The sequence below is a fragment of the Empidonax traillii genome, unplaced genomic scaffold, assembly GCF_003031625.1.
Source record: "Empidonax traillii isolate 1590-97213 ecotype Southwest subspecies unplaced genomic scaffold, ASM303162v1 scaffold630:size906685, whole genome shotgun sequence".
Classification (NCBI taxonomy): Eukaryota; Metazoa; Chordata; class Aves; order Passeriformes; family Tyrannidae; genus Empidonax; species Empidonax traillii.
In genome coordinates, this window is record NW_020955823.1 from 769,429 (window position 1) to 783,872 (window position 14,444).

Here is a 14,444-nt window from a genome sequence, read left to right on the forward strand (position 1 = left end):
CCTTCATAGGAAACTGGGAAACAATGAGGGTGGGAAATCCAGCCAGAAGGGTCATTATCCACAGAATATGTCTGCAAGTGTGAGATTAACATTTAAATACAAAGGATGTGAATTTTTTGCCTAAAGTCTCTAATATTACTTCTCTATACACTTTAAATTTCAAGTTAGCAGGATCTTCTCTAGATATCCAAGAAACCACATTATTCAACTGCTCTCAAAGTCCTTACTTGCTGTTTTCTCATCTCAGTTTTTACATATTGAAAATGACAAGGGGCATTTTACTTTTTTTCTCTGTGGGATCTTGGCTCTGGAATGGCTAATTCTGAATGTAGATAAGACGCATTAGCTTTGAGTACTTCCGTGCTCCAAAGATGCAATTCATCAAAACCCAAGTACTTTGTGTCAGATCTGAATGTTTCACAAGAGATTTTGTAATCCAGCATGTCAAACTTGTTTAAATCTGAGATTGTAACTGAAAACTGAAGGAAGAAATAAGTGCTTCGTTATCTTGCTTACCTTACAGAAGTGTCTTGCAGTTCTTGGGAAAAAAAGGAAATTACCTTATTTCTGCAAGAAATGCCCAACTATCTCGTGCTGGAGAGGTGCTCCTGAGATGTGCATCTGCTCCTTGTGTTGATAAACAGGCCGGTGTTTCACAGGGGCAGATTTAATTATGCAGTGACCATCTCTGTCTGCTGAACAAATCTATTGGTGCTGATTTCCTGACTCTTTCCAGAGGTGACTTTGTGTTAGTAATCATTTGAGCAGGAAAAAAAAAAAACAACCTAGTTTACAAATGCTTTCTGAGGAAGCAAACCTTGAGGGGATCCACTGGCTCATCTGTTCTGGGCAGTGACGCTTTGTTACCTAGTGCTGAAGATAAAAGGATGATGAATTTCAGTCAAATGCTACTGGAGGGCTCCAGGGCGAGTTTGGCATCACTTCTGTTCCCCAGCTCTATCACCACAAGGATTTCTAGCTTGTATCCATAGAAGGAAAAGGTGTCTGTGTTCATTTTCCAGATTCGTGTTGATACAACCATGCCTAGCCGGTAAATCCCTGAAAAGAAGGGACTGCGACCTGAATGTCTTTTTTTTTAATCTTCCTAAGTGTTTTAAGTGTGCAGGAGCATGTGGGGACGATGAACAGAGCTGGTCACTGTTCTCATAAAGCAGCATGAAACCCAATCTGTGTGCGTGTTTGTGCTCAGACACTTTCTGAAAGATGTTCAAAGTTCCCATCTCTGTCCAGGGCTCGTACTGGAGCAGCTGCCTCGGTGCAGATGTGGGAAACTGAAACCTGCCACGAAAAACTTTTTTTACCTTGCATATAGCAGCTCCCACAGCTGCCAAAATATGCATCCTCTTGTTTTAAAAATAGAGGGGGGGGGTATGCTGAAAACATCTGCTCCTGCCCTGCGCTGCAGCTGTGCCAGTGTATTATCTGGAAATGGCCTGAGTAAGACCAGCCATAACAAGAGGAGAAAAATCCCATGTTTGATGTAAGTGCAGTTGTGGCTTTATTCCAGTCACTTCTTAATTTATATCTCAAATTCAGTTTATCTTCGTGCCCTGGTCACTAAACAAAAGAGCTGTATGCACTTGACTGTTTGAAGAAACTGTCTCTGGATGTGGGAAAAAAAAAAAAGAAAAAGTTGTTTATGGGTGTGGGGGTGGAATCCAGAGTATGGAGAGAGTGGCACCATTTCAGTTGTTCTAAATGGAGCACAACCAGTGCTTCAGTTTTGGTGGGTGTGTATGTATCATTTCACTCTCTGAATGAGCTTTTGAATGAGCAATTTTGCTTTTATTTCTTTTACAATATGCATCCACCCAGGGTAAGAGGGGACTTCTCTGACTACAGTTAAAAAAACGCTTTAAACCCCCTCAATTTGTCCCTGGTCATGAAATGCTGTGTCATATTGAGCTAATGCACCTTGTGTGCAGGTTTCATTGGTGCTGGGGAGTGTTAAATTTGGGATTAGGATTTGCTCTGCCGAATCTTGTTGGGACAGCTTAAGACACCCCCCCTGCTCTACTCCCCATCTGCTCCTGGAGGTCCCTCATTTTAGCTTAGCTCCAGGTAAAGCAGAGTTTGAGGCTCTACACCTTCAGTGCTGAGGTCCTGAGGTGATTCAGTCAAAACATATTTTAAATATCGCCCCTTAATTATCCCAGTAATACCAACAATATTCCAGTTTGGGTCCTGGAGCAAATGCTTTGTTCCCTGAGGTTGAGCCCAGCTCCCTGATGCATTGTGAGGAGGATGCTTGTGTGCATCCCTGCTCAGAAGGACTGTGTGAGGGTATAAGAAGGAAAGCAACTCGTTGCTTCTTTTGTACCTTGAAAGCAACTGGATGACTCATGGAACTGCAAGGAGCTTTCCCCAGCTAACAGCTTAGAGGTTGCTTTCTGGGTGGCTTTTTCCTGACACAAAACGTAGCCCAGGATTTCGGAGAGCTTTTGGGGCACTTGGGCCAAATTTGAAATGAATCTAGATATTAATATTTTGCTTTATTTGGAAAACTTCTGTGGACTGTAGGTGCTGCATGTTTCCAATCTGCCTCTGGTATTTGCTTTGAATCTTTGGGCCCGTTGGAATCCGAAGCCAGGAAGGTTCACGCAAAGTGTTGTGACCCAAAACTGTTTAATCTCAGATCTGCGGTCTCGGAGCCGCAGCCCGACTTGGATACCTGATGAGTATCAGCTGAGCAAGCATCTCAGAATCTGACTTCTGCCCATGAACCATAAACCTGCTCCCCAGGGAACAAGAAAGTAAATTGGCCTTTGTGCAGGAACAGCCAGCTAGACCGGGGCCGTGGTTTCCTTGTGCTCAATACCAGACCCCACGGTGCTCTGCTGCAGAGTTCTCCTTCCTTCTAAGTGAAGCCATATGAAAAAAACCAAAATCAGCTTTTCTAAGAGTGGCTGAACCAACCAATTTGTTCAAGCTATTCTTCTGGTCGATTCATTCTTAACTGAAAAAACACCGATTATGTTGAAAGCAACTTGAAAAATGCCAAAAGGGAAGAAGGGGAAACAAGTTGAACCATTTCGAGCTCACAAAAAAAAACCCCAAAAAATTAAATGCAACCACGAGTGGTGTAAACAATGGTGTAGAGCACAATATGTTAGATTTGAGTTCCTCTAGAAAATAAGGCCCTAAAAGAAACATTAACCTTTAGCATGGAGAGGTCACAACATGATCAGCTCACTGTGTTGTGCTTGCAAGGGGAGAAAAAAACCCCTCTGATTTAAGGATCCAGTAAGATAGATCTTCATTTCACTTGGCCAGGGTTTTTACTTGAATGCTGTTTCTAGCTTCTTTGGACCAACACACCCAAAAATTCAGTGCCCAAGCAGCTCATGGCTTGAAGGAAGAGATGTGCCCAGATTCATGGTCCATGGTCTGGGTGTACCTTCTCAGTGGAAAAGGGTGATGAGTAAGAGAAATGTAAAGGAAAAGCACAAGCTGGTGCCACGAGTTCTTGGGTAAAATGTGCTTTACTGGCATAACATTTCAAAAGCAGTGTCTGTACTCAGTGGGGTTTTCTGGGCTGTGGTATCAGGCTCTTTCTTACCCCAGCACTCCTCAGTGAGCATTGTGCCCAAACCTTGTGCCCAACAGGAATTTGCCTGTGCAGCTGAAGGGATGGGAGGCAGCAATGCAGCCTCTCAACCATGGGAACATGGGTTAAGGACCAGACCTCATTTAATTACAAGGGGTAAAAAGACAATAAACACACGTACCATAGACCTGTTCCCCCGGTGTTGATGGATTATAGTGTTCATCAAGCAGCCCAGTTTGTAATCACCCAATTTGCAGTGGGTAAATTAGTTCAAACAAAGGTTATTTACTGCACTGTAGACAAGTACAGGGGTTTGACTTTTGTCAATATTTTGTGTGAGCTATAAAGTGATGTTGATTTTTAATATTTCACTTACTTGCCCACGGTAGATGACATTAAGTGGCTGCCACCCAGCAATTGTGAGTCTGTTTGTGAACTCTCTACCTTGTTTCTGAGAAGTTATTATTTAGATGCATCCATCATCTCTTCCTCATAATATTTTCAAATAGCAGTATATTTCATTGTCTCTCTTTGGTTTTGGGTTACTAAATCTGTCGTCTTACTAGAGAGCTTACGGGGTTGTCAGAAATTACATATTATACCCTGGATTAAGGCTGTTTAGCTTGAACGTGACAAGTTGTTTAAAAATAGACTGTGTTATGCTTTGTGTTCGTTCTGCTCTCCAAAACTGCCTTTCATAACAATGTAAATAGAGGACTCCCAGAGCTGATACAGTGGAGCTGGCACAGTTCAGAGGAACTATTGCCCAATTGACTTTAATGCAACATAAATCTTAATTACATTGAACAAGCATCAGGCTGCAAGGTCTTGGGAGATGGAGTCATTAGGTAACAGTTTACAGAGAACATTTATCTTTAAACAGATTCCCAGGCCTCCTTAATTTCCTTTGTAGTCTCTTAAAGGAGTTGGAAACAAGAGGTTTAATACGGATTCGACTCATTTAGCAGCATCCAAAGCTGAGGGCCCAGAGTACGCTAGAAATTGCTAAAATAATAATTCCCAATCATGCAGATAATTGACTTACAAGGTTGCAGATGACATTAATGACTTCTGGGTTGCTCCTGTGTTGTCCTCTCGCTGTGGGAGCTGGGAGCTCCCTGTCCTTTTTATTTTTTTTTTTTTTCCCCCAGAATTTTGGAACATGTAAGACCTGGTTCTCTCTACTATGTGAGCAATACTCTCAAATATCTTCAACACCTGCTTGCTTAGGAGCCAGACCTTGGTTTTTTCACCCAAATTCTATGTGTGGGATTTAAGATGTGCAGCCCACTGATTTTTTTGGGGAGTTGGGAAAGGGCAGGGGGGAAGAGGGGGGCTGGATCTGAAGGGAAGGACATGTGGTGGGTCCTCCCCTGAACTCTGTCCGTGGGGCACCACTAACCCTGTGCTCTCTGCTCCCCACAGGCCCCCCCGGCAGGCGAGGGAAGCCCGGCCGGCGCGGAGAACCCGGTAAGTGTCACCTTGTCCCTGCAGCATCACCCAGGGCCCTGTGGGTGTCATTGGGTGGTCCTTTTAGTAATGGCACTGCTCACCTTCATCTAACGGGCTGTGGAACGGGGACTTCCCACGTCTAACGGGCTGGATATGAAGGTTCCTATAAAAACCAAAAAAAATAAACCAAAACAGTGAAAAAAATGAAGGAAAACAACCAATCAAAACAAACAAACAAATCCAACTCAAAGCACCCACTGCTGTTGCGTATTTTATCCATCCTTCCATTTCTCCCTTGCAGTGTTCAGCCCTTTTATTGTCCCATCCAGCACTGAAGCAGGACTGTGGGTAAGCACAGGGGCAGAGAACCCCCCCCCAGCTATTTTTGGGTGGGAGGTGTGCTCTGGCTTGTTCTCTGCTTGTGGACGTGCCCATACGTTGCCTGCTGGCCAGCTGATGGATGGTGTCAGCATTTCAGAGTCAGTGCTAACCAAAGCTCAGCCACCTGAGCATCAGCGAGCCCTCACACCGGGTGAGGCTGCAGAGCAGCCTTGCTGGGAATTTTTATTTGAGCTGACTGTTTAATATTGTGTCTCTGTCACTTCAGTGTGTCTGCTGGGGTTTTGTATTTTTTTTTCCCCTGTCTTGTGAAATAGGAAAGCACCAACCCCCTTTCAGCTGGGGAGAAGTGCTGTTTACATTCTGCTGCAGGGTCTGAGTGCTGCTGGAGAGGGGAGAGATGAGGTTGGTGTTGCTCTTTCTGAGGAGACAGACAGGGATGTGCCTAGAAAGCCACACAGTTTGCAACTGCCTCTGTAGGAGAGAAAACAGCAGATTAATTTATACACTTTTGTGCTCTTGGTTTCCTGAACATGGAGAGAATTAATGGGGACCAGGTAGATTTTCATTTAGCAAGGAAGGTGATTTTGTTCTTTGCTGCCTCTTGTTGTAGAAAATACATGGCTGGGTTTTCAAAAAGGGCAGCTCTGATCACCAGTATTTTAAACAATTTTTTTAAAATTTTGGGGGAAGGAAATTGAGGGGTTTTGTGCTGCACACCAGCAGCAGTGAACTGGTGGATTGATTTCCATGGAAGGCAGGCAGGCATTTCCCTTCTCTCTCACTGATGGTATTTCAGTGCATTAGGTGTTTTCTGAGATATTTTTGTTCCTGAAGCATCAGGGATTTACTCCTGGCCAAGGGATGGGGACTGCACTCCTGGGGGGTGGTGAATCCCAGCCAGCTTCATTAAACCCCATTCTCCTTGGGCTGTAGGAATAACCACCAGACAGCTTTGATTGTTTTTTTGGTTGGCTTTTAACTGTCCCTAATGGCTTTAAGAAACACAGTGCAGTACAGCTTTCAACCAAGGGCAGCTGGAGAGGTCAGCCAACGAATCTGATTTTGTATTCAGGCATTTGTGTAGATGCTGTCCAAGATGTGTCTCTGGTCCATACAGAAATCTGGGAGGTAGCGCTGCGCTTGCACGTGCCCTTCCATCCCTTCCCCCTGTTTCATCCAAAAGCTTTTGAAAAGCAGCATTTGCCCTCTTGCTGTGACATGCCTGCAAATGCCACTTGAGCATCCCTCTGAAGCAGGAGGCTGCCAGAAAGATCCAGCAAGAAAAAAAAAGAAGCATTATAAAAGAAACAAACCAAACAACAGCAAAAGAAAATTCAAACTGCAAAATAAGATTTTCTGAAATTCTTTGCAGTTGTGGAGGAAAACCAAGCAGGGTGCAGCAGCCACCCCTGTGCAGGGAGATGCACACTCAGAGGTGCTCGGTGGGGCACAGCAGTGAAATCCCAGGAATGCAGCTCAGTCCCTGTGGATTGTCCCTCTGCACTGCAGAGACACGGGGAGAGCAGGCGTCCCGCCGTGTATTGCTCTTGGCTGAGCTGCCAGATGTTTGTTTTTCCAGATAGCTTGAATATATATTTCTATATTTGTTTGAGAACCTGACCACACATAAACCAGGTCCTTGTTCCTTCACTGCAGCTGATAAATGGGAATAAAATTTTGTTTGTGTAGCACGCTGGTGTCCATCCCCAGGGACACTGCCTGGTTGGAGCTTCACAGCCTCCAGACAAACACTGCTGGAGAGCCAGAAGGCTCAACCCAGCCAAGGGGAGCATTTTTTCTGGCAGTTGTTGAAATGGCTATGTTGAGAAACCTTTTCTGATTTATATTGAAACTTTCAACTTATATCTCTAAGAAACAAGCAGAGAAACTTTTAAGAGATACTTCTGTCCCTTTTAAATAACATCCCTCCTGTTGATTTAAACCAAGACTGAAGTTTGCTTTTTTCTTTTGCCGTGATGGATCCAGATTAAAAAAAAAAAATAATAATCCAAGAGTTCTGTTTCTCTAAATTGAGAATCCATCATCCTGAAAACACTCTGGGACAATCACTCTCCATCCCAGAAAGACACCATACCATAAAAGATAACTTTTAAACCATTTCATAGGGGGAGGGAATTAACTATTTGGACTGTTTGGAAGTGGGGCAAGCCTGGCTGAACGTGCTTCAAAAAGCACTTGTTAAACCACAGGGATGAACCACCATTGCCCCTGGGACCCACTGGGGGCAGGCTGTGGGTTTTGCTGGAGCCCTGACTCTGGGCTTGGCTTAGTTTATTTTCTTGCAGAGGAGGATAAAGGCAACAAGTTTTCCCCACAGGATGCCCTGGAGGGCAGGGAGGGCCTGTGTTAAACCCCAGCCTTCCCTTGGGCTTCACATCTCTGGCGGCAGCTTGAGCTTCCTGTGTCGCCACTGTCATCCCTTCCCTGACCTCAGACACAAAGATCAAGTACCTGGGGGAGTGTTTCTGGTGCTGTCAGCCCAGCTGAACAAGCCAGGGAGTAACTGAGTCAAATGGCTCCATCTGACACGTTTTATTTACTCTCTCCATCACCTGGCCCTGTGGGAATCACTGATGCAGCAGTGGAACAGCAGACGTGTCCCAGAGCTGGTCACCACAGTGACAGTCACCCAGGCACCACCAGAGTGAAAGAGGTTACTTTTAGTAACCAATTTATTCCAGTGTTGCTACCCTGAGGCTGTTTGGTCTGGTCCAGCACCTCCCAAGCTCCATCCTAATCCTGCCAGAACCAACACACAGGTCCCACCGTTCTTATTGCTGTACATGAGCATCAGCAGATGCAAAGTTAAGCACAGCCTTGAATACCCACCCAGGGAAATGGTTGGTGTATAAAAAGGGAACACTTTTTTAATACAACTTTACATGGGATTTTCAGCCTTCTCTGAGTGTGAGGTGGAAGGAAGGTTTTGCAGCCCTTGCTGTGGCGGTTGGTGCTGACAGCCTGCACGTCTCAGATGCAGTTCTTTGTCCGTGCTAAAGGCAAAAAATCAGGTTTAATGTCATGTTTAGCTTATCCTTTCAATGTGGTATGTCCCAGTGAGGACACAGTTCAACTGCTGGGAGTGAGTGTTTGTGAAATAACGGGGATTTTCTCCAGGGACCAGGGAGGTTTTGCTTCCCCTCTTGCTGCCACCTGGTGCTGCCTGAGTGGGATGGGGTATGGATGTACTGTCCTCCCCGGGCTCTACGTTTATTTTTTATAAAGATTGATCCATACCGGGGTGTTCCTGAGGGATGGATGAATCAAATCCAGGATTTAGTTTAAATATTTGTTGAAAGTCTATGCATAACTCATTTGTGGGACGTGCTGCCCATGTACCATCACCCTGGTTTCTTCCCCTGGCTTGAAGATTGACCCAAAACCTGCTCTGAACCTCAGAATATTCCCTCAGGATAAAACAGGAGAAAATAGGCATGAAATGTTCAGTCTGTAAAGTCTCTGGGTATGTGTCTGCTCTCCTCACATGAAGCAAGAGCTGGTTCTGGACGTTAACACCCAAAGCTGATGGCTGCGGTGTTGGGTAGCCCCTGTTTGCATCATCTGTGAACAGTTACAAAACTGCCCTTACAGGTAGGCCTGAGAGGGCATTTTTTTTTTAATGAAGTCTAATTTCATTGGAAAACTCTGACTTGGCATTATTGCTTGTTTCTGGCAGTAAAAGTTTTGTTTACCAAGTTTTTCCATTTCAGTAACACTTGCTGGGGAAGTGTGTTGAAACTGTTGAATTGGGATAAAAGTCTTCTGCCCACCACCCATGACTTTTGGTTTCCAAATTTACCTTGCGCTGCAAATGTTGCCTTAATTTGAACTTCTAAGAAACTTTTAGTTCTAAGGGGGTTTTTTTGTTTGTTTGGGTGGGTTTTTTTTCTTACAGCTGTCCTGTTTATACAAATATCCTGGAACAGGGAAGAATCTAAAGATTTCTTTAAGAAAAAATGCAAAGTGATTTCTATGCTGGGAAGCGTTATCTCTCCCCCAGCTCTGCATGAACTTCAGTCTAACATTTTACACTTAAATTTTTCAAACCCATTGGCCATGTGATTGACTGAACAAATGCAAATATGTAGCTGTTCTTATTCTGTAAGCACATGTCTGGGTGTATGTGGGTAAATCACCCAGAAATTTGTATTTATTTGGGGGTTTTCACTATTCCTTATATTTCTCATACCCAAGGACTTCTTTTTCTTCTGAACTTCAGGAAAAATCTAACTTGTCCTACATTCACTCTCCTATCTATTTGCCTAGATAGGAGTTAGAGTTCAATACACAGTGAGAAATAATTTTCCTGGACTCTCTGTGACTTCTTGTGACTGCAGCAGTTGTTTTGCTTGTTGCCCATGACTCAGTTACTCCCCTTACAGCATCCTGAATTAATAACTCTGTATGTCTGTATAAATATGCATAGCTACGTGTTTATATAGATATTTATGTGAATGCGTACATATTGTTTTTAAATTACCATTTTTTACATCTTCAGGGGACCACACATGTGTTTTCTACCTTGGGGATGGGCTCTTCGCCCATTAGGGCTGCAGCAAAGTCCTCTCTGGCTCTTGCAGAGCTGTTGGGAAGGTCTGGCTGGTTTTGTTTCCCCTGCCTGGGTCTCCCCTGTCACAGCAGGAAAGTTTTCATGATGAATGATTTGCACATTTAACAGAAATGATATCTTATCCCAAAAATTCCCAAGCTGCAAAAATACTTAGAAATAAATGGCTGTGACCTGTCATTTCCCATACGTTTGTGTACTGCTGGGGATGATGCCACTGTGACCTACTAGGGCTTTGGATATACAGAATAACATTAATGTTAGTCGATCAGGAAATCTGGGTCATTTATTTTTAATGAGTTTTGATTTTCACCTCCTGCTAGCACAGCTGGCCACGTTCTTAAGGAATCTCTTGGTGTTCCCAAATACCTCCATCCCTTGCAGGCTTGAGTCCTAGGTGTTCACTCCTGGTGAACAGCAGCATCATCCTTGTTCAGAGCAAATCAATCATACCCCAAAATCTGTGTGTTTTTGCAGGTTATTTTGTCTTTCTCCTCTTCCTGCTGAAATCAGCCACCAAGTTGATTTGTTACGGAATTTTCAATACACAAAGGCTGCTTCCAGCTTCTGTTTGTTGTAAGAAGAATTTCCAGTGTGGTTTCATTCTTCCTGATTCTCACAAGTCAAAATTATTAGCAGTAAATTCTGGCAAATTTCTCTGAGAAGATCGTGCCTCTTATGCAATGTGCCCACACTGGTGAGATGGCTGGGTGGGGGGCAGCCCCTGGGTACATGATCAACGTCATTATTTTTTGTTGGCTTGCAAAATATTTGACTTTCTTCCATAAGAAACAAGTGTCTTGTGGCTGGGCTGTTGAAAAACACGTTCAGCAAGCCAGAAAGTGTTGTTGTTGTTCCTAGGAGGAAAAGAGCTCAGTCCAATAGGTTTCACTCCATGCCTTAATGGAGATTTATCTAGCCCTGTTTGGCCAACAGCACAGTGAAAGATTAGTGTAACTCCACTGATGTGGCTGGAGAACATCCCAGGGTCCATATACAGACCCCTCCAAGCCAACAGTGATTCCTGGATTTGAGAGGGAAGCACTTTAGAGAGCACCTTCCCGCACGTGTTGGGGTTAAAAACAGTAGCTGAGAAAAGGCAAAAAGGCAACAAATTCCTAAGAGATTATAATTGGTACATGATTGAAATCCCATATTAAAATAATTTCCTGCCTGCTTCTTATTTGAGGCTCAGTCTTTGACTTTCCACAGAAGGGCTTTTGTGGGCAGCTCGGTGTGAGCGAGTTAATAAATCGGGTTTATGACTCTCAGTTAATAAATTGGCATAGAGCCACTGACTTCTGTATTCAGAAGAAATTAAACCTGGGGGAGCAAGTTCAGAGTGTGTGTGAATTTTGGCACTGAAGGAAATGGGCTGCTGGCACGGAGGGAGATGTGGAGGTTGCCTCCTGCCCTCCGTGTGTGCTGTGTGGGGCACTGACCAAGTTCAGGTGATGGACACAGGTTGAGGGGATGGTTCTTGGTTCACTGCCAGTCTTTACTTGCTGCCAGTCCTCATTCTCAAGCTTTTCTTGTTGTTTTTTGTTTGTTTGTTTTTTAATTCAACTTAACAATGTTTTAGTTTTAAAACGAACTTTAAAAACCTTGAAAAGGCGTTTGCTTGAAATATGTGTCTTGACTAACATTGTTGAATAATCGAGGATGAAAAAGCTGATTTCCCCCCCACCCCCATTTTAATTTTCCTCACATTTTTTTCCTTTTCTAAGTGTGATTAGTTTCTGGTTTTGATCAGAACATTAAGAAGCAGAGCAGAGCTATAGGCTGCCTCGTGAACAGGAGTGCAATGTGGATTGCTTTGGATTAGGGTTCAGTGATCACCTCTGTGTAGCACCAGCCTGGGCAAGCGGTGGGAAAACTGCAGGAATTGGTGTGGCAGGTGGTGAAAAGCCCTGCACTGCTGGGAAATATGGGGGAGATTTTTTTTTTTTTTTTTCCTTCTACTGCTGTTAGTCACAGTGTCAGACTGTGGCACCTGAAGTCTCCCGGGGATGTGAGGGGTATTTCCCTGGATCAAAGGCACCGTGCATCGATCCCCTGGCTGCCTCTGAGCACGGCAGAGCCCTTGAGCAGCGGCCACGTGGAAGTGACACAGGACTGTGGGGTCGTGTGACATGTTTTGGGGTCAGGGAGTGACAGGAACCAAACAGCAGGAGCATCTGGGATCTGTGGAATCCGTAGCAATGTCCTTGTCCGGCGCCCACTGCGCTGCTCCCCTGGCTTTTGCAAGACTACCTCCCTCTCCTCTTGCACAACCTGAAGAAAAAATAAAGTCCAAGGTGAAAAAATAGTTTTTATTCATAAAAGTTTGCACTTTTGTCCAGCCACATCTGTCTGCTGGCACTGCTCTGGGGTTGCAGTGATGCCCCAGGCCCTCGTGCCCTGCGCGTGGGCAAAGCCTTGTGCCCGCGGTCCTGTGGGGGGAGAGGGGATGGCTCTTCATATCCATGAAGCCTGGAGACTTCTGTTTGTAATTCCCAGTCACACTGGAGGAAAGGTGGGAAAACACTGGTTTTGCACCCCTGTCAGCACTGCTGTGCCAGCAGCACGGGTGAGATGGCCCTGCAAAAGGAGGATGCAGAGGATATGTAAGTGTATCGGGAAAGTCATCCCGTGGGAACTGAACTGGGAAGTCCTGAACAGATCTGATGTTGGTTCCTGTTATGTTGTGTTTTACCAGATTATACCTTTTCTTTCTAATTAAGTGACTTTTTTTTTTTCTCTCTCTCTGTTTTTCTTTTGTTTTCCAGGACCTGCAGTAAGTATCGTGGATTTTACTGGCTGGATCAACAAAGTTAAGGCTTCCCCTTCCCCTGCCTTTCAGTGTCCTTGCAAAAGCACAGCATTTTTCGGTAGAGGTGTGTCTGGAAGCAAAATTGGTACCAGATGCTGCTGGGGTCTTTTTTTTATGATTGTAGACAAATAGAAGTGGGGGAGGGGAATTTTAAAATGTTGAACTTGCTGCCCTGAGGGACTTCCAGTAATTTTAAGCTCAGAAAATATTCAGTAAAAAAGAGTTGCCCTTTTAAAGAGTTCTTTACTCTGTCTCCATTTAACAGAAACAGTGCTGTACTAATATTTTAACATGTTGGTGGGTTTATTGGTTCTAAAGCTTTGTCTTGCTTTTCTTATCTGTCATGTTTCCATCATTTAATACGAGTTTGGTCACCTCACAAGGGGGGGCTGGAAGGAAAGCCATAGCTTGCTTGCTTCTCTCTTTGAAGTCTTGGGGAGAATAATTTCTACCAATGCAATGAGAAAATTTATGGGGAAATAGTTGTTTGAAGGGGTAATAGTTGAAAATGTGTCAACTCCTCCTTCCAAGCATTCAGACGTGATTTTGGCTGTGCCACCACGTTCAAATCTGTTGTTCTCCTGCTGGTTTTGGAGCGAGGATTCATGTTTTGTTTGTGCCCTCCAAGCTGCTGAGGGGTTGTTAAAAAAAACCAAAAACATTATGGGTAATAGGTGCTTCAAGTTTTCCACCTTTCCTCCCCCAAAAGGAGGAGGAGCAGGGGAGGTGCAGGCTGTTTGCAGCCACGTTTCCTTCTCTGTCGTTACAATAACAGAGATGTTTATTTGTGTTGTTCTTTTCCCATAGAGCCTCACTGGGTTAAAAAGGGATCATCTCAGAAAAAAATTAATTTGGTTACTATTCCTGGGCTAGATCATTTCCAGTCCTGTGTTTAATGTGTTTAAAGGCCAAAAGGTGATTGGGGATGTACTTGGAGTGTTGGGGTTGTAACAACACCATGGCTTTGGTTCTCCTGTAGGCTTAGTTCAGGGATGTCAGCCCTTGGAATTTTTGCTTCTATTTCAGGTTCATTTTTTAATGTAAAGACTAAAGAGGGAGTTGAGCAAAATGATTATTTGTGGGGCTTTTGCAGGAGTGAATTGGGAGGTTGTGGAGAGCATCCACTGGGGCTGAGCACAGGTGTGTGGAACCAGGGAGGCCTTCTTGGTGCTGGGGCTGGTTCCCACAGGGCTTCTGCCTGGCACTTACCTATTTTTTTTCCCCTCTATGCCACTCATGCAATTATTTGGCTTAATTATTTAAGAAAACAAGTAATTTCTCACTCAGTGGCAGGTTACAAGTGAAGAGGATACCGGGATGGTGCCTATTTAAAACTCCATATATACACCTCTCAGGGGACTTTTTCCTCTTGGCTGAAGTGCTTTGGCTTGTTCCAAACCGATGTATTTGGCTGTTTTGGTCCTGCTCAGGGGCTGTTCTGAGCCCACACGCAGCAGGCTGGGTTGCACTGCCTCACGTGTGCTGTCTGGTCACATTTATTGTATGTGATTTGACATAGGCAACATATGGTGCACTATTAATTTTTCTTTGTCTCTAGTTGGTTTCATTTCCTGGTTCCCACGGCACTATTGAATTGCAAACAGAGCACAGGGGAGATTTAACACAAACAAGACCTTTTTTTTACCTTTTTTTTTTTTTTTTTTTTTTTTTTCCCCTCTCCC

At 44.2% G+C, this 14,444-nt stretch overlaps 1 protein-coding gene across 1 annotated transcript in view; it reads left to right on the forward strand.

Annotated features, from left to right (window-relative positions):
• Positions 1 to 14,444, forward strand: part of COL23A1 (collagen type XXIII alpha 1 chain) — a 169,720-nt gene that overhangs the window by 115,689 nt on the left and 39,587 nt on the right. The window contains exons 2-3 of the mRNA XM_027898912.1: positions 4,994 to 5,038; positions 12,719 to 12,726. Of these exons, the coding sequence (XP_027754713.1) occupies positions 4,994 to 5,038; positions 12,719 to 12,726 (53 nt within the window). The remainder of the gene's footprint in view (positions 1 to 4,993; positions 5,039 to 12,718; positions 12,727 to 14,444) is intronic.